The sequence below is a fragment of the Myotis davidii genome, unplaced genomic scaffold, assembly GCF_000327345.1.
Source record: "Myotis davidii unplaced genomic scaffold, ASM32734v1 scaffold96, whole genome shotgun sequence".
NCBI lineage: Eukaryota > Metazoa > Chordata > Mammalia > Chiroptera > Vespertilionidae > Myotis > Myotis davidii.
In genome coordinates this window covers 942,948-967,064 of record NW_006289416.1, presented here as the reverse complement: position 1 = coordinate 967,064, position 24,117 = coordinate 942,948, and the positions used below count along the sequence as shown (strand labels likewise).

Genomic DNA, 24,117 nt, shown 5'->3' with positions numbered 1-24,117 from the left:
GACTTCCAGGTATAACGGTAATCTATTCAACTGCGTAGAGTCATCCCTTCACACAATTCTCTGCCTCACCACGCATTCAGTGCGATTCTAACAATCGGAAGGGGTGCACACTTCACAAAATCTTTGTAATTTTGATCAGAGTGACATTATTTCGAGAGACACGAGCCAATTTGATGACGAAAGTGATGAATTGCGTGTTGATCGTTTATCGGATCTTTCGTGTGATAGAGATATCGAAGATCATTCAGAATTGGAAAGTGACAATGAAAGCGACAGTGAAGATAGCCGCCTACCTACAAATTTTACTCACAGAACTATATCTTCAAGTTCTGATGAAAGTGAAGATGAATGGTCCTCGACTGACGAACCTCCAGTTCTTGAAGATTTTATGGGTCGTCCTGGAGTTACTTCGAAGGCTGCTCCAGAATCTCTGATTGGTGCGGTTGAATCATTTATAAAAGATGACTTCTTTCAATATTTAGTTGATGAATCAAACAGATATCGCTATCAAAATATTGAACGATTCCAAACATCCCGCAAAATTATCAAATGGCGAGGTATTACAATCACAGAAATGAAGAAATTTTTGGGTCTAATAATTTTGATGGGACAAGTTTGCAAAGATAAGCGAGATGATTATTGGTCAACAGACCCGTGCTTGGAAACGCCATTTTTTTCCAAAATCACGTCAAGGGATAGATTTCGACAAATTTGGGCAGCTTGGCACTTCAATAATAATGAAGACATCACAGAAGAATCAGGAAGATTAGTGAAAGTCATGCCTATAATCAATTATTTTTCAATAAATTGGAATTTTTACATATTTCATTACTTTTATTTCAATTTCCAATGAGTTTTCCAGTATTTGTCTGTTTAAAATTTAAGAAAAAATAATTCAGTATACATTTTATAGTAAATCACAAAAATTTTCATTGAAAAAAAAAATGTAAAACTAAAGTTATCGTATTTTTACTGAACGTTGCCATTTGCGCAAGAAACCAGCAAAAATGGCCCACGCCACCTGTTAGCGTGCGATAAAAACTACCCGCAAACAATCTGTTAAGGGAATTATCTAGAAAGATGATGATGTTGTCAGGGAGTTGAATGCAAAAAAAATTGTAATTATAAAAGGGTTACATTATGGTCATTAATAATGTTTATCATAATTACTTATAATAAAATAAAATATAATAACACTACAAGCCTATTGCACGAAGAGATTTGTGCAATAGGCCTTCCCTTCCCTTGGCTGCTGGCACCAGTTTGCCTCTGGCACCCAGGACCTAGGCCTTTGCTCTGGCCAGGCTCCAGCCGGAGCCGGCCCCAGAGCCATCCTGCTTTGCTGCTCTGGCCCTGGGGCCATCCTTGCTTCACTGCTCCGGCCCTGGGCTGTTTGGCTTGGAGCCTATGTATGCAAATTAACTGCCATCTTTGTTGGGTTAATTTGCATACTCTCCTGATTGGCTGGTTAGCGTAGCAAAGGTATGGTCAATTTACATGTTTGTCTATTATTAGGTAAGATTACAGTAATCACACTAATTATTGTCATTTAACAATATGTGCTAAATCATGGACTAAACAGTGGTCACCAACATTTTGGACCTCATGGACCACCAGTGGTCTGCAGACCACCAATTGGCGACTGCTGGACTACTAGTAAAGCATGGACTAAAATATGACAATGGGGCTCACTGACTGAGGCAAAGTGGAAGAGAAGATATTCCAAAGAGAGAACTTCAAGGAACTGAGAAGACAGTGTTAGAATGATCATCTATGTGTATATTGAAACCACCAAGAATAAAGACTGAGATAGTGTTGGTGAGTGGTCATAAAGTGGCAGCTAAAATAACCCAGGAAGGAGGGGGCCTTGGTAGGTGACTGTAACTATGAGTGGTAGTGATGAACAGAGTTTGATGGCCTGAGATTCAAAGGTGGAAATAATGAGGAGCAAAGAGCACTGTTCTCTCACCTCCAGCTCATGCAGGGCCCCCAGATGGAGAGGGCTGTAAAAGAGGGAGCCAGATTGTGTTTAAAGTAGATACGTGAAAGGAATGTTCAGAAAAAAGACTCCAGAGGGTACAGGGCAATGACTGGGATTAAGGGTGGGGAAGGGTTGACCATAAACAGGGGTGAAGCACACAGTTTCTGGTGGAATCACAGGGATGAGCAAAGGCAAGGCTGCGAGCTTGGGGGTTGGTGAGGAATGAGAACCGGGCCTTCTTTTCGGCTTCTTGGATAAAAGTGAAGCAGAGTGGGGACTAATCATATGCCCATCATGTGGGCCACTCCTGAATGTACTTAAACGCTCTACTCTTTCACAGCACAGATTCACTGTACAGCCCTAACTCCTGCTATCTGGCCCAAAGCACACCAGGGGCCAAGAAGGACAAAGGAGTCCTCCCACCCTGCAGACGGACAGCAGAGCCCGCGGGAGCTCCTGGCACTCACTGCAGCATGCTGTGGGCTGAGGGGGAGAAGGTCTGTGCCCCACTGAATGCCCTCCCGTCAAGCTTTCCAAAGTTAAGTCCAGGAAAGGAAAAAAGATTTGAGCCTATTTAAATCCTTCTTTATGGAAAATAATTTAAAGAAATCCTGCAGTTTTAACTTTAAGAATGTTAGGGCAGTGAGTGTTAAATTCCCAATATAAAGTGATCGGCTTCATGTTTTAATGAAATTCAGAGGCACACTTGCCCACACTGCCACCGAAATAAGTAAACATTCCATAATTGAGCTAAGGAGAGTGACTCAGTGAGGGAATCTGAATGAGCTTGCTCTCCTGTGGGGGTGGGTGACAGGCACAGCAGCCCGACTGCCTCTGAAGACTGGCCTCCATGCCATACATATTTGGAACAAGTGTCACAGGTAGGTTTCTAAATGCCACCATCATAGTCATCTTTACCAATTCTTTTAAAAATATATTTTTCAGAAAGTGACAACTATGGTATGATAGTTATTAGCAATTTAAAGGCAAGCACAGTGGGAAGTGACCCACTTCATGAATTATAGCCCATGTGCTGTGCAGCCTAGACTTTACAATTATTCCAGCAAAACCAGAATTTCTAGCAGAAAGGTCTCGATCTATCCACTAAATGCACTTCAGTCCTTACCTTGGAATTGCAAACCACTGAGACTGCCTAAGGGTCAGTGAGACCACAGGCCCCCAGCATCCCTTCCTTGGGTAAGGACAAGAAATCTACAATGGAGATGCCGCGGATGCAGAGAGCTACAGAGAAGCCCGATCTCCATCTTGCCTCTGTGGGTGGGGCAGAGGAGAGCCCTCCCTGCAGATGGGCTGCTCCTCACAGCGCAGGGCAGCAGAAACACCTGGGTCCTTTCAAAACAGACTCACATGGAAGCCAAGCTCGCCTCTTGCCAACCAAGTGACCTTGAGTGTGACATTTATGCAGCTTGACCTTTGACATCCTCACCTACGGAATGGTGGCAATGATGCCAAAGTTGCCTAAGTGTAAGGTTTCCTAACTATTACTGGTAACATATGAAAGTGCCAAATGAAGAGCAGGTATCAGAAAGGGGTTGTGGATGATAATGTTATCATGTAATAATGAAAAAAAAGAGAAATGTTTGGAAGTGACAGTGACAGTAGGATGGGAACAATAAAATTCATCAGGAGACCATAGTCTGAAGTTCTAGTTGATGAGCAACGATTGTGTGTTCTGGCACTGACAGCAAACCCTCCTGAACTGTGCTAGGAGATCTGGGCCCGCAGTGGTGGGTGGTCCCAGAAAGGGAGGCTGATATTCACCTGGCCTCAGAATTCCCCTTCACCTGCTAGTGTGGAAGCAAGCCCCCAGTACCTGTGCTCTCCAGGTATGGGGCAACAAATATCTCACCCCCTACTAGGAACTGCATAATTGCTTGGTAAAGCTAAGAGCTAATTAATTTGTCAGGGTTTTCTCTTTGGTGTTGGCTGAGAGCAGCTGTGGTGTGTTAGGTGACACAATTCCATTTGGGGCACACACACACTGGGATGAGTCAATCTCTTGCCATTCTTAGACTATATGAGGAACATAAATACAAATGTACACAAACAGCAAATTCAGAAAAGCCTCACCGAATTTTTTGCAGTTAAAAATGGAAGACATTTATTTTTATTATGAAAACACTAGAGGCCCGATGCATGAAATTCGTGCAAGGGGCTCAGCCCTTTCAGCCCCTTGTTCTGCTGTTTGGTCTAATTAGCATACTAGCTCTTTATTAAATAGGAATATTTTAGGGATAAAATACTCCTGCTCAGTTTAATTTCTATAGATGCCTATTGCTTATCTGATTGGCCTTATCAGTTATTTCATAAAGTCTGGTTTTGTAGTGCTAGAAAAATGAAATGGAATTTTGAATAACTCTTCACAAACAAACCTGAACAATGTAATAATATATTTGGTAGACATGGGTGCTCAGAAGATAAGAAGCAGAGTTTGCAAGCTTCCACTCTCCAGGGACTGCCTGTGGTCTTTATTCCATGCCTCACTCACCCCACCCATGCTGTACCTCATTCCTTCTCCCTGGCTCACACACTTCTCTCCAGTCACCATCCCACAATTACACAGCAACTAGCTACAGCACCTAACATACACTGGTGATGTCCACATCACTGATGACTTTGTTGCTGCCTATTTCTCCCACAAGTGGAAGCAATACCCCAATTAGTCCCTAACCTAGAGCTCTTTTTAAATAAAATCTTGGAATCTTAACTTGATTTTGAATACACATAATTCCTATTCTTAAAATTTGAGCCTTGGGCTGAAATCCTAAATAGATTAATCACTAAAAAAGACAAATAATTTACAAAAATATTTGCTCCTATAGAACTATCAAAAAAAAAAGTTTTCAAAGCCTTTTAAGTAGCAAATCTTCTCCAGGTGAAAAATGCTCAAAGAGGAGATGAGAGACTTAAATGCAAAGTCTGAATTTTCTGTCTCAATAAGTTAGAGTTAGGTTAAGGGTTAGAGTTAGTGTTAAGATTAAAACAACAAAAAATAATAAGCCCAAGTATGTCCCAGTGGGGATGAAGAAATTGCTCTGACTTCAGACTTTCATCCTGGAGATTTGGAGACTAACAGAGACAATGTCTAATAATAGGGTGAGTGGTGCTGTAGTGTTGTACAATATTTACCCGACCAGTGAGCTGACTTCCTTTGGAGTTCAGACCTCTACTATAGGCAGCTAGACTTAGCTCCATTCCAAAGCCCTCCTCCCCCAGCCCCGAGGGGATAGTGGGCCACTCAGAGGACTGGAAATCCTGGCCACAATGGTGGGTCTAGGGATTGACTCCTGACCACATCAGAACCCTCCCATGACTTCTCTGATTTCTGATGGAGCAGCAGGGAAGACTGTTGCCATGGGGGTCACTGTGCTGGAATGATGTGAGGATGGCACCACTGGTAGCTTTGCCACTTCTAAATGGAGACCACCCATTTCTCAAGAGGCAAGAGACAAGAAAGAGGTGGGAAAGAGGTGGGAAAGAGGTGAGAGACAAGAAAGAGAAAGTTCTGGAGAAAAAGATCTGAAAGAAAAGGGAGTGAGGAAGCAGGAGGAAGGCTGACAATGCTGTTTGATACCCTGGGTTCAGCGATGCTTGACGCCAGATCTACATACCATCTCTTATTTCAGTGAGCCCATAAATCCTTTATTGTTACCTAGATTAACCCTGAACTTCTCTCACTTGTAAAGGAGGAACCTTAATAACTAGTCCTTAAGCAACCCATACAAAATTAAAAGTTCCACCCAAACCAAGCAAGGCCCTGAGTAGCTTACAGGTAATGCCAGGAAACTGGGCCTCACAACAGCTGTCGAGAGTTAACTTTGGTGCAGAAAGTCCTTTAAAGTACCATTCTTAACGGTATTAACAATACTACTTTCTTGGTCCGAAGTGGCTGACACTGGCCTTTCTCAGGGTCCTTTGCTTATGCAGTGTTAGAATGCAGATGCTTCTGTTGTCCTCTCATGCTGGTGACCTGGACTTCCATTTAGAGCAACTGCCAGACCCAACTTTCTACAGGTATGAATTTATCTGCTATCACTGCAACCCTCCTAAGTATTGGAAGGCAAGAAACAAAGGTTCAATAGTGATGAGCCTGCATCAGGAGCATCTCCTACCAAGTGCAGGTCAGAACAGCTCAGGTCTATTTCCTCTTATTTCCCCTTCTCTACTCACCTACTTCCAGAGCCTATTAATTCAGCCTGTTTCTTTGATGGTCTCTTTTCTTGATGCTGTTGTGATCTCTCAAGCTAATGTAAGTAGTGCTTTCATCTTTCTTTAGTCTGTCTTTTCGGGTAATTTATTGCTGATGAAAAATCATATTATTCATTGTAAACACAACTTGGATGTAACATAATCCCTGCACCAAAGCTCACCTCATGGCTGCAACCACTCATACTTGACATGAATAAAGCAGTTATCTTAGCTATTTCATCTCCCCACCTGCTAATCAGATGTATTCCCTGTTTATAAGACTTCTGATATTTATCAGGGAAAGATACTATACTATTTCAAAACCCAGAAATTCTGCACTATTCTCAATATATTTCACTTACTCTAATCTTTATTGAGATTTCAAGTCTAACAGAGTCCTTTGCTGTATTTCTGCTTCATGTGTTGTACTCTGACCACTGATTGTATAATAAATATTTTTACAGAAATGAATAACTATAGGTCTGAAAACATGAGTCGCTATTGTGTGTTTTTTCATATGTTTCCATGGTATTTTTCTCCCTTGGAACACACCTGCTTTGAGCTTCAGCAAATTCAATGATACCAAAAAAAGCCTATATTCTAAAATTCCACATATCAGTCAAAATTGAAAAGAAACAACCATGTGTTGTAAGTAGTATTAAGTGAAGGTCTCTCAGTCTTTTCAAAGAAAACAGGGTATCCACTGTCTAACTGACAAGGAATTTAAATGTTGACAATGCTGGTCTGGTCACAGGTAGTATTAAAAAATAATTATTAAATTCCTGATCTGTGAACAAAAGTCTCTTAGTCTGGTGAGGCAGCGTCTATTTGTAATGATGTTCACAATCCTGAAAAATTATTTTATAATAGAAATGAAAAGACCAAAGTAAATATTTAGGCAGTTTTCAAGCTTGACAATTAATTACTGAGTAACTATTGATTTTGCCTAGTGTTTAACCGTTTTCTCTCCTCTTCTTAAATTATATTTTTGATTTCCAAAAAGGGAAAAATCTATTCAACCTTCTACGTTTGTGATTTTTGTTAGTAATATTAGAGAGACAGCAGAAGCCTCACCTTCAGATCCAAGTTGACAAAGAAGATGCAGGGATAAAGTATGGATGACCCCAAATCCAATACAGGATCAGCTTCCTGGGGGCAACTAATCAGCCCCTCCACCCTGCAGGGGACTTCTTCAGGTAAGCTACTGAATACCCTAGAGCCGTGGTCGGCAAACTGCGGCTTGAGAGCCACATGCGGCTCTTTGGCCCCTTGAGTGTGCCTCTTCCTAAGCCTTAGGAGTACCCTAATTAAGTTAATAACAATGTATCTCCCTATACAGTTTAAGTTTAAAAAATTTGGCTCTCAAAAGAAATTTCAATCATTGTACTGTTGATATTTGGCTCTGTTGACTAATGAGTTTGCCGACCACTGCCCTAGAGCTACACTTTCCAATACAATACTCAGTGCTCACAATTGGCTATTTCCGTTTAAATTAATTAACCTTAACTAAAATGAAAGATCCGGATCCTTAGCCATACTCACCACATTTCAAGTGCTCTAGGCACCCATGATGAGTGGCTCCCACAATGAAGAGAGTGGAGAGAGAACATTTCCATCATCTTGGAAAGTTCTACTGGACAGTGCTACCCTAGATGATCTAATTACTACACAGAGTTGATTGGGAGTAAATAGGAATCCAATTTACCATCTGGGCAAGTGGGCAGTTAAACCCTTTGCTATGAGATGGGAGGAATGGCAGGATTAGAAGGAGGTTTCTGCAACACTCTCCATGGCCCTAAGTAGAATGGGGAATCTAAAAGATAAAGGGAACCATTTGGGGTTGACCTTATTCTTGAATAAATGTAGGTTTTTAGAGGCAAGTAAAATGGAAATGGAAACATTAAAATGAGCTTCAACAGAAGGGAAGCACTGTTCCAGCAGCAAACTGGCTCATGGGTAGTGATAGGTGAATTATAATTTATGAGCAGCACAAACATGTGTCTCTGGACTCTCATTGCAATACTTGAGTCTCAAGGCAACTAAAGAGCCTCAGAGTTTGTGAAAGCAAGAATGCCAACAGAGTGGGGGACAGCCCCCCTGGTAGGAAGAAGCTGCCTCAGAGGCCACTGTGGAATGTCAGAGATGTCAAGGAGTGGTAAACAGGGTACCAGGGAGCATGTGCAGAGGTCAAGGTGGCAAGTTTCCTAAAGATAGCACAGAGCCCCATGGTGTAAAGGTCTTTGTTCTTTCAGGAATCTTGATGCAAATGAGGAATAGTGTGGTGCACAGTGAATGAGAAGATGTAACAATATTTTGTATATTACAGTATACATCAATTTGAGGTGTGGGGGGTTTGTATTTATTAAGATAGGCCATACCAATACACCAGTGGAGGGACAATTGAATACTGTGGACCCAGACTGTCAGAGGAACTTGTCTCATAGGCTGAGAAGCAGAAAGATTAACTTGGGTTTCTGCACAGAGAGGCTTAAGCTAAGTGAAGTGGGTCACCTTCAAAAAGCAATGTGGACCCTTCATGCTGCTGGCAGTTTTTGACATTCATTTTAAGAGAAGGAGATTATTATTACTAGAAAATCACTGGCAACCATTACTATTCAGAATTCCAACCATTTATTATCCATTATGTATCCATTACTATTCCACAGAACCACTGTTTGTCATATGTTATTAGCATAATAGCTCCATAATGGGCTTTGCTTCTTTGACACTGTTATAACTGCCGTGATTCACAATGTCAATATTCCAACAGAGAAAGCATTACATATATTGAAACAATGCATGATTTCAATTATTCCAATATTATAGCACTTAGTCAAGCATATAGCTACCATACTACTTATTAAAGTTATATTAGTAATAGAGAAGCACCAATTAAACCAATTTTCCACATGGTGTTATAAATAGCTATTATTTTTCAAAGAAATATGTAGAGGGCATCTAGTTAATGCCAAAGATTAATGCATATTTATTTTCATAAGTAATAAGTAATTAATAGTACATAATAATTTACTAGCAGTAAATAACCTATCTATACATTTTTTTATGGACAGCTCACATTCATTCATTCATTCAGCAATAATATTTATTTGGCACCTATAAAATGCCAGGTACTGCCTATAGGTACTGGGATAACAAGAGTACTTGGGTAGCCCAGCCAGCATGGCTCAGTGTCTGAGCATCGATCTATAGACCAAAAGGTAACAGTTCAATTCCTGGTCAGGGCACGTGCCTGGATTGTGGGCTCAGTCCCTAGTAGGGGGCATGCAGGGAGCAGTCGATCAATGATTCTCTCTCATCATTGACCTCCCTCCCTCCCTCCCTCCCTCCCTCTCTAAAACCAATACAAATATATTTTAACACAATTTGTAATTGCCTTCATTTGATAAAAAAGGAGTACTTGGGTAATCAAGAGAGAAAAGTGTATATTCCATTAGCTTACTTCCTGGTGGCCAAACAGATGATGAAAAAACAAACAACTATGTAATCACAACCATAAAATAACTGTAAGTCCAATGATAAAAATTAAATTCATATGAGAAGAGAGTGAACTGCTATAGATATGAGCAGAAATAATGCTCCCATTGCAGGAAGTAAAACTTCTGAGTGTGTGTGCTCAGACATTAATAGAAGATACTTTGTATTTTTTCTATCTCCCCAGTGAATGGGAGGCAAAGTTATGAGAGGAGAAGCAAGAGAAGGATGAGAGGAAAGAGGATGTGTGGAACAGTCTTCTTGTAGAATGGGAACAAGAACTGGTTTGGTAAATTCAGTAAAACTACAGGAAGGGACTTAGGGCTTGCTTGAACATTTGTGGAGAAACATTTAAAATTTGAGTCCTCTGAATAGCTCTTTGTTTTTCTCCAGCCACAGGGTTCAATTTGGCCTCACTGAGAAATTTGTTAACAGGCAACTATTTGAGAAGGGACAAGAATTACACACCTAGTGAAATAAGGGACTATAGAAGGACACTTGAAGCAGACTGAGAAGACAGACCACTCAGAAAAGAGACAATGAAACCTGCAACAGACCAACCTATTTCAGAGGGGAGGGAGTGGGGCAGGAAGAGATTAGCCAATAAAATTATATGCATACCAGAGCCCCCCGGTGCATGAAAATCCATGCACTGGGCGGGGGGGCGGGGGAGGGAAGATCCCTCAGCCCGGCCTGACCCCTCTCACAGTCCACGAGCCCTCAGGGGATGTCCTACTGATGGCTTAGGCCCACAGGGAGAGGGCCTAAGCTGCAGTCTGGCCTCCCTCTGCGGGAGGTGACCAGGCCGATCAGGGGAAGGTACCACCCCCATCACTCTGCTGCTGCTGCCACTGCCGCAGCAGCTGCCTGCCCTCCTTGGCCTTCGCAGCCACTGAGGCTTTGTCTGGAAGGAAGTACAAAAGATGTCTGGTCTATCTGGTCTAATTAGCATATTACCCTTTTATTAATATAGATATGCTTGGCCCACAGATGGACAGATGGTATTTTGGGGAAGACCTGGAGAGGGAGCAGGGTGAAGGGGATCAAGAGGGAAAAAAGGAGACATCTGTAATACTTTCAATAATAAAGATAACTACCAAAAAAAAAAAAAAGGAGGAAAACCAATGCAGTTACTCAGCACTTGTAGAAAAAACATAATATCTGCTCTATTATAAAGGTTTTTTACGCAAAACCTCTGAAGTCATTCCACAAACCTGAATGGCCTTAAAAGTATCTACATGTGGCTCATATGTATAAATATTGTACATATTTTCCTGAAACCCTGAGAAAAAAGATACTACCTACTAAGGGGCTCTCAGTGGCTTAACTGGTCTTTTTTTTAAAGAAAGTCTAATAAAGACATAAAGAGTTTTCTTCTACTACAGTGAGCACATTCTGCATTGCATTAACCTGCTGACACTATTTGTAATGGCATAAAAAGGTCGCTGAAGCCTAAATCTGCTTGGCAAGATTCCTTACCACAGTCTTCTAAAAAACACAAGCATTATTAAATATCAGCTCTTGTTTATTTCCAAGGAGGCTACCCAAAGGTTAGGGTGGGCCCAGGTGTGTGGAGTGTGGCTCTTATTGCATCCTTCATTTGCATAGCATGTGCCCTCTGAGTCTCTCAGCACGTCTAGCCCAGGGTCTCACATTAATCTTCTATCTATCCAGGCCATATAAGGATGTGATAAGCTGAGGTTCTCTGTGTTGTTTTTTTTTAAATCCTCACCTTAGGACATGCTTAGAAAGAAGAAGCCAGGAGAGAGGGGGGGGGAGAGGGAGAGAGAGAGAGCAAGCTTAGCAGCCATTTCTACACAGGGGCCTCTTTATACAAACCACACTTAAGGGAGAAGCCTACAGGCCTCTGGCACTGAAATGCCAGCCCCCACTGTGTTCCTACCATCTGAGCCAGCCTTTACAAAGAAGTTTCTGGAATCATATTTCAACCAATAGGACTGAAACTTTCCCCATCTAATTGGAGCTGCACAGCTATATCCCCATCAGCACTTTCACTGAGCAATTAGAGTAGTTCCATTCTGACCAATCAGGGTAGTGCCTTTTGGACCAATCAAATTTCTGGGATTTGGAGTCCTCAGTTACATGAGGATGGACCAATCAGAGGCCAGGCAGAGGGACTTCTATCTATATGTCAGCTCCCCTTTAGCTATGGGAGTGCACTCTCCCTTTCCACAAGACTGAAGACAATGTGCCCTGGCTGAACTGAAACAACAAAGATGTCTCACTGAAGCAGAGTGGGCAGACCAAAGCAGAGCAGAGCTGTCTGGCTGGAGAGGGGCCTCTCCCCAAGACTACCTGGCCACGATGCTTTTCCACAGCCTTGCTAATTCATAATGGAGCTATAACACTACTGAGCTGTTCCACAGCCATGCTGTATCACAATTGAGCTGTTTGCACTGAATAAAGTTTCCTTCTTTGCTGCACCCCAAATTGGGGATTCTTGTTGATGTTCAAATGGTGCCAATGACCATCGGTTGACAGATTTCACTGTCCATTTATAAATTTGGTACATTCACATAAAATGAAGCCAACTTCCATGTAGTAGGAAAAAAACCTATGTGCTGATATCACAGAGCAAGCTTTGATGAAAAAACAGCCACACATGTAAAATACAGAATTCTAGTATTTCCCTGATTCTATCATGCAAATCCCTCACCCCACCCCTGTACCACAATAGTGATTATAAAATCCAGATGTACCTTACAATCAATTTTAAGAACTTTGTCAGCTGCCAATTATAGAAGACAGTAATGAAATAGCTTTCATTGTTTACATACACTCCACATGGAGTCCTGGGGTAGGCGGGGCAGGAAATACGCCTCTAAGAACTAGTAAGTAGCAAGACAAAACAGTAGATCCAGCTTAAGCTGTGGACCCTCACTTGCTGTTCCCTGTTTCCAACAGCTAAGCCCTGATATTTCCTACAGCCAAGCAATTTCCCAAGAGTCCTTTGCATACAGGTTCAAATACAGATCTTGGATAGACCAACTGCCCAAGGGGCTTCCAATGTAAACCAAAGATATGTATATACACATACACATATACATACATGATGCATATCCACATAATAAAACATATTTGAAGTCTTCCTTTGTCTCCACGTAATAGTAAATAAAGGCATTTGGTGTTTGGAAATGCAAATAAAACAAGGCCTGTTATATACTTTTTTAACAGGAGAAAAACTGTTCTTTCTGAGATGCCATCTGCCCCTCAGCTTCCTTACTTACAAAGCTTATTGTACTTTCAATGAGCGCTTAGAGCACCTGATGTTTGTGCCATACATTATATGTTGAACTGTAATTTCACCTATCTTCCCAACTAGTTTTGTGAGTTCCAAGTCTTAATCTCATCCTAGAACTGACAGTTGTTGGAATGATTTCTTCTCATTCAGTAAACAGAAGCTGTTTGTTACTTAGTAGGTCTCACCACTTTCACCTCTTTTTAATAAGTATCTCAACTTTATCTAATACTACTGCAATAGGCAGAATAATGGTTCCCAAAGTTGCCCACATCTTAACCCCTGACACCTGTGAAAATGTTACCTTACATGGCTGGAGGGGTTTCACAGGTGTGAGATTAAGTCAATGATCTTGAGACAGGGGAGATTATCCTAGGTTACCCGGCAGGTCCAAGGTTATTACAATGGTCCTTATTAGTGAGAGGCAGGCCTGTCAGAGAGAGGTGTGAAGATGCCTCACTGCTGGCTTTGAGTCTAGAGAAAGGGGTCATGCCTCAAGGAATAGAGGCAACCTCTGGAAGCAGGAAAGTGCTAGGAAACCAGTTCTCCCCCAGAGTTTCTAAAAGGGAACACAGCCCTGCTGACACCTTTATTTTAGACCAGTTGACACTTCTGGGCTAAAGAACTGTAACATTACAAATTTGTGTTATTTTAAGCCACCAATTGTGTGATGATTTGTTACAGTAGCAAAAGGAAAATAATATAACTACATTTTAGCAATAGATTAATATGATGTAAGGATCTCGTCATTCCCTTCTCACCGAAGAATCTCCTCTCCATGAGTCTAAAACCTTTTCCTATATCACAAGAAATGGCATAGACTTCAGAACAGTTTATTCCGGGGTGTTTTCATTCACTTATTAATTTTTGATAGCTATTTTTCCAGTGGTAAAAATAGAATGCCTATAAAGCAGAATGTGAGAAAAAGAGATGATGTTCCACATAATTAGCTAAGTATCAATATTAGTAAGGGCATTTGGAATGTCAAAACTGCAGCTGGTCAGAAATAGTCCATGTCTGTGCAGGAAAAGAGTAGAGAATGCACATGTCTCTCCAGAGCTAAGAAAAATCCAACAGACTCTCTTGTTGGCTCTGAAATAAGACAGAGAGTCCATACTGCACGATCTGCCTGAAGGTGCCGGAAACCAGAGGCTTCCTTGCCACAGCAAGCAAGGGTCATGCTTTCTGAGTAAACATAAAGCTTCCAATGAAGTGACAAGAGTAAAGGGATCACATCCACACTCAAAAGTCCTTTAACCCTTGAAACACAAATGTCATTTGGTGCTTGTATACACATGTCTGTGCATTTTGCAGCAGAGCAATCTGTAGCATTGCTCAGATACTGAAAGAAATACGTAACCCTAAAATAAGGGTTAAGCATAACTAGTGCTACAACAGCGTCATCTTTTACTGAAGAAGTTTCTACACAGACAGTGTTCTGCATGGGAAACTGTGAAATGTTCTATTTCTATTCTATCTAGTGCATGACTAAACCGATGCCTCCAGCCAAATAATCCTGTCAGAATCTCATGAGATCAGGCCGGGAGAGGAGGGCTGCGTGAGGATTACCTAAGGAGTGCTGGCAGTGGCTCCAGATGGGGGGACCTGACTCATCGCCAAGGCAGTGTTTCACTGCTGTGCTATTGGGCCTCTGTTTCTGTCCTGGATCTGCTGACTTTAATAGAAATGGAAAAGGTGAGTCTCCACTTACATTTCTTGGAGAACACAACCCAAAGCCAGAGAAGCCTACTCTGAAAGATTATACATCATTTCAGGGCTTGAGTGCATTCACACAGAAAATCAAACGGATTGTGATAAATACTAGAAAAAATGTATTTTTTAATACATTCTAGAAGCCGTTGATTAGATAGTAAGTCTCATTTCTTTGAATATCTAAAATAAGCTACAATTAAAAATAAATGTAGCTTAGTTAAAAAATCAAATATTAGAAACAATAGAGCAAGGATACAAAACGACTTCTGCTAAGGGTAACAACTTAATATGTTCATTTTGTAGTCTAATCAGTATCGCATATCTATGAAAACAGGAGTTGGCCTATTACAGCCCACAGGCCAAACAGGATCCTACCAACCAGTAGGCTAATGTGTACTGGTTAGAAAGAGTGGCAAGTAAGACGATATATTCCAGATTCTGCTCCATTTTTGACAGATAATTAAATTAAGACTCACAGGGTCAAGTGACTTTCTCAAAGTATTGTAACCTGACACAAGTCAGTGAAAGCACAGCATTTATGAATTGTATTTGGACTTACTTTTTTTTTTCCAAACAAAAACTTTATACTTAGTCTGAGTTAAAATTTAAAGAGTTTCTAGTCATATAACTAGAAGACCACTTATGACAATTTCTCTTGGTCATGATGTTCTTATTTCATTTAGAAATGCCACAAATACACTCAGTTAATGCATTAAATATAAAAAGACTTGCTAAAGAGACCCAATTTATTAATGATTCAGTAGAACTTCCTAAAGCATCTATTTTAAATTCATTTATAATTCATTTCACAGCTTAGCTGCAGCTCCCACAGGGCAAATATTTATCAAATACTACTATTTTAAGTCCTCCCTTTATATTTATGTGTAGAATACATTTTTTCCAAGTACAAGATAAACATCCTAAAAGCAGTCATCCATCTATTGTAACTTAATGTGCATTTTCTAATAAGGTGACAGTAATGGGCTTTCAGATATAACAGAGTACACTGTGCAGCCAAACAAAAGAGTAAGTATTAAATGTACTAACTGGCTGTAAATTTAACAACATGCATGCTGAGTCATTATAAATATTTATTAGAGAGTAACCATGGCAATTAATAAACACTGTAATCAACACAAGGGAAAATGGCATTTTAAAAACCTGCCACGGTAAGGAACATTTCACATGTCACTTACCAATGAACCATACATGACCAGATTAATATTTTCAATGTGAACATCAGAATATCTGTCCTGACTAGTACCAGTGGACTTACAAGAGCAAGAGTATAGAATATCTGGCACCAGGCTACTTCTGTTCCAAACCCCAACACTGTAATTCATAGTCTCTAATTCCAATGGCTTATCACAGGTATAGGGTAATTGCTAAAATGAGAGCTCACTGGCTTTGGAGTTAAAAATACCTCCGTTTGAACACACCTCTTATATTACTCATTGTGAAACATTGGTAAAACTACTTAAATTACCCAGGCCAACTATAAAGAAAAAATAATCCTCACTATACGAGTTGTTGTATAGCTAGACTTATTGTGGTGATTATTTGAATTATATTGTACACCTAAAACTAATATAATGTTAAAAGTCAATTGTACCTCAAAAAATAAATTAAAAAACAAATTTTGTTAAGAAAAGTTGCAATATATAGCATACTTAGTTAAATAGCTGGAACAATACAAACATTCAGTAACATTCTTCTTACTCTACTATTATTACTTCTGTGATTTGAGACAACACCACATCCACTACTGATACTATATCTACAATGGCAACCTCTAAGTAACTGTCACTGCATCTCATTTCTCTTGGCCAAGATATTATTAGGGATCAAATGTTAACTGTAATAATTCAGATTCTTTGGATCTAAACTCATAAGGCCTACTAGATTGGCTAAAATTAAAAAAAGAGAAATAAAAACAGACAGTAACAAATGTTTATGAGGATGTGGAGAAATTGGAACCTTCATATACTGCTGGTAGAAGTGTACAATGATGCAGTCACTTTGGAAAACATTGTGGTAATTCCTTCAAATGTTAGTTACCATACAACCCACCAATTCCACTCTTAGATAAATTTCCAAGAGAAATGAAAATATACGTCCACACAAAAACATATATTCACCCAAATGTCTATCAGTAGTAAAATGATAAAATGTGGTACATTCTTACAATGAAATGCTACCCAAAAAGAAAAAGTAATGAAGTACTGATATGTTAAAACAAGAATGGATCTTGAAAGCTTGCAAATGAAAGACACCAGATACAAGAGGTTCCATATTATATGATTTTTATTAATATGAAATGTTTAGAAAAGCAAATCCATAAAGACAGAAAATAGATTAGTGATTCCAGGGACTAGGTGTTGGTGTACAATGAAGAGTGGTTGCTAATGGGTATCAGCTTTCTTTTGCAGAGGAAGAAAATATTCTAAACTTCAATAGTTGTAATGGTTGCACAATTATTCTGGGCATATATTCAAAAGCAATGAATTTTATGATGTCTGAATTATATCTCAAAAAAGTTGTTATACTGAATAACCAACTGAAGACTAGTTGGAGAGAAGCCATATAAGCTAGTACTTACAAAGGAGGCCACATGGAGACTAGGAGATAAGGAGGCACAAGAGGGCTGGCTAGGCACTCATAGGCAGCAGTTCAAGTCCTGGAGGGATATAACAGCTGTGAGAGGTTCCCCTTGAAAAGTGTGAGGTCTGAACCCCAGGCAGGGCTCTCCAGCCCAGAGCACCAGAACTGGGAAAGGAACTCACATAACATCTGGCTGTGAAAAGCAGTGGGGTTTCTGTCCATCAGGAAGAGATGGCTAGAAACGCAGTTATCCTCTTAAAAGGCCAACACACAAAATTTCCTTCATGACCACTCACCATTGGCTCCGATGGAGGGAGAGCAGAGCAGACTAGAGCTGATGTCCCTCTCCCTTCTTCCATGCTGTTTTATACCTCATTGATTGTATTGTCAGACAGGTTCTCTTCCGGTGGTGGCATCTGGCAGTTTCAAGTTTACATCATCTCAAGTTTATGCTTGAAAAGAGGCTCAGGGAGATTCCAAAATGGTGGCAAATTAAGTGGAAACTACGCTGACATTCCCCAAGGACCAAATTAGAATTACAACTAAAATGCAGAAAAATCATCCTGAATAACCAACCAAAGACTAGCTGCAGAGAACCCTTATAACCAAGGATGTAAAGAGGAGACCACATCAAGACTATTAGAAAGTGTGGAGGCACAAGAGGGTTGGCCAGGCTCCCGCAGGCAGCACCTGAAGTTCCGGAGAGATATCTCAGCTGTGGGGCATTCCCTCTGAGAAATCTGGGGTCTGAATGCAAAACCTGGCTCTCCAGCCCAGAGCACCAGAACTGGGAAAGGAACTCACATAACATCTGGCTGTGAAAAGCAGTGGGGTTTCTGTCCACCAGGAAGAGATGGCTAGAAACGCAGTTATCCTCTTAAAAGGCCAACACACAAAATTTCCTTCATGACCACTCACCATTGGCTCCGATGGAGGGAGAGCAGAGCAGACTAGAGCTGAATGAGGAGAATGTGGGGTTGGTGCTTTGGGGAGAAAGCTAAAGGGTCAGCCACCAGGATCCCTGTTTCTGAATCATTCCCCCATAGTGCAGAAGCCATCTTTCTCAGGTAGAGCATTCCCCTCCTTGGAGTATCAGCCTGGAGGGAAGCAATAGCACCAACCACTGGAATCCCCCTTGCCCCGTCCTTTAGTAAGCCCTGCTGAGGAGTACAGCCCAAGCCTTTTTAAGTGACTGAGCCTAACAGACAGCCTGCATGCAGAGGAGGATTGCTGGGTGCATTGAGACTTTTGCTGAGCTGTCCCTGGGCCTGATGCTAGTAAAAGCTGGCCTTGAGGCACAACTTGGTCCTTTCCACAAGCACACAGGCCCAGCAGAGGGAGCCCCAAGCTGTGGGCCGCTAATAGCTCCAAACAGGTTACCCAGGGCCAGTGTCTGACATTGGCCTTCACTAGAGTCCCTCCAAAGAGGCCCAGACCCAATACACCCAATGGCCAGCTGCAGACAACAATAGAGCAGGATCCAATAAGCTTCACAAGCAGCATATCCACAGGGAATTCTTGGCAGGCACCAAACCCTGTTTTGGCGAATTGCACTTCATGTGATCAGCGCCTATGCAGCAGCAGGTTGCACTCTATGTTGGGGGTTGAACCTCACAGTTAGCTAGCCTGAGGGTTGATTCAATGCACAAACAGGCCAATAATAATCAAGACTCAGTTACAACTGGAGGGCCCACATCACATGTATAAAGGTCATTCTTAGAGCACCCAACTCAGGTGAACAGAGAGACTGCACCACTTGGTCCCACAGGTTACCCTCTACATAAGGCCACCTACCAAGACTGGGACTCCTAGCAGATCATAATTCAAATAGCAAAAGACAAAGCCAAATAAAGAATCTTAAAAGTCACAAGAGAAAGGCAATCAGTAACCTACAAGGGAGATTACATAAGACTGTCAGCTGATTTCTCATTAGAAACATTTCAGGCCAGAAGGGACTGGCATGAAATACTCAAAGTGATGAAAAGCAAGAACCTACAACCAAGGCTACTTTATCCAACAGGATTATCATTTAAAACTGAGGGGGAAAAAGAGCTTTCTAGACAAGAAAAAGCTAAAGGTGCTTGTTACCACCAAACCAGTATTACAAGAAATGTTAAAGGGCTTGCTTGAAGAAGAACAAGAAGAAGGAGAAGAAGAAGACAACAACAACAAGGAACATAGTTAAAAACTAAAATGGCCGCCCCACCCAATTTACAACCCCACACAAGTTGTGCGCAGCGGCACATATGAATTGCCCGTCCTTTCACAGCCTAACCTAACAAACTGCAGCTGGGTCAGAGAGCTCCAAAACTTCCAAACCCCAAACAAAGAGGGGAAATCTGCAGATCTCGCTGTAGCTCTTGCTGGGTGGACTCAGGCAGTGGCTGACTTTGCACCTCCTTGGAGATCCAGGAACCAGTGTACCCAGTGGTCAGATACCAGATTTCAACTCCTCACCTCCATAAGTGACACACTCAAGAGGCAGACTCAGTGAGCACCAAAGCCCCACTGAAGCAAATCCTGCCCCATAAGTGTGGCTCCAGCAAAGCAGCTCTCCCACTGTAGTCGCAGCTGGTCACCACAGCCAATTGGCCTGGAGGCCAATTCCTCCGAGTGATACCAACTGCAATCATGGCTTAATTAACTACAACAAAACTGTGCTCACAGCCCACAAAGGGGTGCACCAAGAGTGTCCAAATCAGGTGATTAGGGAGGCTGAGCCACTGGGCCCAATAGGACACCTATCACACAAAGCCATTCTATCAACACAAGGAAGCAGCCAAAATGCAGAGACAAAGAATCATGTCACAATTGAAAGAAATGGAGGAAAGCAAACTATGGAATATACAGTTCAAAAGCAGTTATAAAGTTACTCAAGAATCTTCTACAAACATCCGAGAAACTTAACGAGACCTCTGAATACAAAGAGGACCACACCAAGACACATCATAATTAAAATGCCAAGGGCAAAAGACAAAGAGAATATTAAAAGCAACAAGAGAAAAACAGTTAGTTACCTACAAGGGAGTACCCATACGACTGTCAGCTGATTTCTCAATAGAAACTATGCAGGCCAGAAGAGAGTGGCAAGAAATATTCAAAGTGATGAATAGCAAGAACCTACGACCAAGATTACTCTACCCAGCAAAGCTATCATGTAGAATTGGAGGTCAGATAATGAGCTTCACAGAGAAGAAAAAGCTGAAGGAGTTCATCACCACCAAACCAGAATTATATGAAATAATGAAGGATATTCTTTAAGAAGAGGGAGCAGAAGAAAAAGGTAAATTATGAACAACAAAGTGACAACAAATACATATCTATCAACAAGTGAATCTAAAAATTAAGTCAATAAAAAATCTAATGAACAGAATAAACTGTTGAATATAATAGAAGCAGAGGCATAGAATGAGAGTGGACTGACAATTCTCAGGGGGAAAGGGGTGGGAGGGGTGTGGGAAGAGATTGGACAAAAATCTTACACCTATGGATGAGGACAGTGGCAGGGGGTAAGGGCATGGGGTGGGGTGGGAATCAGGTGGAGGGGAGCTATGGGGGGAAAAAAGAGGAACAACTGTAATAATCTGGACAATAAAGATTTATTCAAAAGAAACTAAAATGGCAATAAATATATACCTATTAGTAATAACTTTAAAAGTAAATGGCTAAATGCTCCAATCAAAAGAAATAAGGTAACTGACTAGATAAGAACACAACTCCCATGTATACACTGTCTTCAGGATACATTCTAAAAGTAAAAGGATGGAAAAAGGTATTTTATGCAAGTGGAAAGCAAAAACAAAAGTTGGGGTAGCAATACTTATATCTGACAAAACAGACTTCAAAACAAAGGCTATAGTAAGAGACAATGAAGGACACTAAACAATAATAAAGGGAACAATCCAACAAGAGGATATAACACTTGTAAACATTTATGCACCCAACATAGAATCACCTAAATATGTAAAGCAAATATTAATGGACATAAAAGGAGAGATTTAAAGTAATACAGTTATGGTAGGGGATTTTAACACCCCATTGTCATCAATGGATAGATCTTCCAGATAGACAGCAAATAAACAAAGAGACAGGAGCCTTAAATAACATACTAGATCAAATGGATTTTTGATATCTTCACATCATTTCACCCCAAAGCAGCAGAATATACATTCTTTTTAAGTGGCCATGGGACGTTTTCTAGACTAGACCACATGTTAGGACACAAAACAGGTGTCAATACATTTTAGAAGGTTAAAATCATTTCAAGCAACTTCTCTGACCATAATGCTATGAAAAACAGAAAAACACACAAAGATATGGAGGATAAATAACATGTTACTAAACAATGAATGGGTTAACAATGAGATAAAGGGAGAAATCAAAAGCTTCTTGAAAACAAATGAAAATGAGACACAACAACCTAAAATCTTTGCTTCCAAAACTAAACCAGGAAGAATCAGAGAATCTGGACAGACAGATTACAACTAAGAAACTGAGGCAGTAATCAAAAAACTCAAAACAAATAAAAGCCCTGAACTAGATGGCTTTACAGGTGAATTTTATCAAACATTCAAAGAACTAATGCCCATCCTTCTATTCCAAACTATTCCAAATAAGCTGTTATAAAAACAATTAATCAAGCATATAAGGGCAACTACATATTTGGAGAATGGCAGAAAGGAATTAAGGCCATCTTTACTGGATCTACTAAACTCTGCCAGGAAGTGTCAGTACCACACACAAACCTCCAGGCAGGATCAGCAATGCAGTTCAGCACAAAAGACAAAGTAGGTGCAGTTATGAATGAACTCTACTCCCCATCCTGGACACCTGCTGTCTCACTCTGAAGTGAGATATTTACAATAAAAATTAGAACATAAGAGCAGAAGGAACAGGAAGACTATAAGCTCTAGAATTGAAAACCTCTGTTTGAAAGCTAGGGTTAAAAATGTTCTCCCATACACTAGCTTGTGACCATGGACCAATTACTTAAATTCTCTGGGCTTCCCTGTCCTCATCTACAAAATGGGCATAATAATAGTATCTATGTCACACAATATTGTTGGACAGACTGACTCTACTCTCAACAAACACCGCCATGCTGCATAATCACATGCTCAGATTAGCATCCCCAAGGAAATTCCAAACTCTATGCCTTGTTCACAAAGGACTGTGTGTTTTTCTCCTTCACCATCTACTGATGACATGTAGCTACATGAGACTCCTTCAGGAACACAGAAAATAAAGGTATCCAGGGAGAGTAGCATAGGGCATTTGTCCTAAAAATAGAAGTTAAAAATAGAAGTTATTCCAAAAAAAAAAAGCAGTGATGAAATAGAATCAATCAAACATATAAGGGCAACTACATATTTGGGGAATCGCAGAAAGGAATTAAGTCAGTCTTTACTGGATCTGCTATGCTAGGTACAGTGAAGTACCTCTAAAGAGTTTCAGGTATTTTACATGCATCACTTCACTGAATTTTATCAACAAGCTTATGAGGTAGGCATTATTAACCTCATCAATTTATACATAAGGAATATTCAAATAAGTTGAGTACCCACCAAGTTAATATCACAGGTAAGTAAGAGTGAGACCTGGAGTTTAAAACCAGATCAGTTTATCCAATGGCACTTGCCAGTACACTATGTTGAATTAGATTTCCAATGGAAGAGTAATTAAGAAAGAAATTAAAAATGAGGGAGGGGTACTTTTTTTACTAACATGATCAATTCATGCAATCAAATAGCAGGATACCAAAATACATGCAATGTCATTTACTCCTTCATTCACTTATTTACTAATTCACAAGTATATCAAGCATCTATTACGTGCCAGTGATAAAAATAGTATTTGAAAGGTACTTAAAACTTTAAAAGAGAAAACTATGAAGTATGACTAATATACTAATAAAGTAATAGAGGAATGTACAGGCAAAGAGGAGACAAGAAAAGCATTAGTTGCTTTCCCAATAGCCCCATCTACTACCTTAACCCTCCTTAAACAAGAATTCACAGGAGAAAACCTGATGCTCATTTTCATTGCCTTTTTTTGGGGGGGAGTGGGGGACTGATGTTTGGAAGTTTAAGCCATACTGCTAAATCTTCTCTGCAGTTTGTTCTATTCAGAAAATTGCTGTCCCACAGACAATCGTTTATCCTCTTCCTTGTGACAACTATTTACCCAACTGCAGGACTGACTAGGGATGGGTAGAGCGTGAAGACTTCAAGGCAGGGTCTCCTAGAGATGAGCTGCGAGAGGCCAGAAGCTGCTTGTATTCCACAAGCCCTAAGGCATTTATGTCCATTCAAGGTTGATATAGTCTGACAGAGCAAAAGGTATGTGGAAGCAATTCATTTCACATTTTATGAAACGTAAAAAAGAAAGAAAACTCAGCAAGTCTAAACATCAAATCCAAATAGGAATGCATTAGAATAGAATCCCTCTCAAAGTCAGACATGTCTGATCTATGGATTTACCATATCACAGGACACCTCAGCTGGAAATCTCTCTACCCAAAGCCATTTGACTAAAAATGAAGTCAGCCAAAGTTTTATTCTTCTATTGTGCGAAGAAATCAGAGCCTCTGTAGCCTGCATGTCAGGATACATGAGAGGAAATGCCAGTGTAATAATGTAATAATCTAAAATGTGTACCTTTAGTCTTTGGTCATCAACAGCTATAATCGTAGCAACTCGAATTAACCTGGGGTTTCGTTTATCCACAACTTCAAGTTTCATATTTGGCAGAAAACCATGAGGCGACCGCTGTAACATTACAAGTGCAGTAAGTCATGCAAATTTCAACTATTCAGTTAAGCTATTAAATTTTTCCTAAAATATTATTGTTCTAGTTTTATATT

The 24,117-nt window shown here is 40.5% G+C and overlaps 1 protein-coding gene across 1 annotated transcript in view; it reads right to left on the bottom strand.

The window, feature by feature from the left end:
* L3MBTL4 (l(3)mbt-like 4 (Drosophila)) overlaps nucleotides 1-24,117 on the bottom strand; it is a 303,733-nt gene that overhangs the window by 186,087 nt on the left and 93,529 nt on the right. Inside the window, exon 11 of the mRNA XM_006761933.2 lies at nucleotides 23,912-24,022. Coding sequence (XP_006761996.2) covers nucleotides 23,912-24,022 — 111 coding nt within the window. The remainder of the gene's footprint in view (nucleotides 1-23,911; nucleotides 24,023-24,117) is intronic.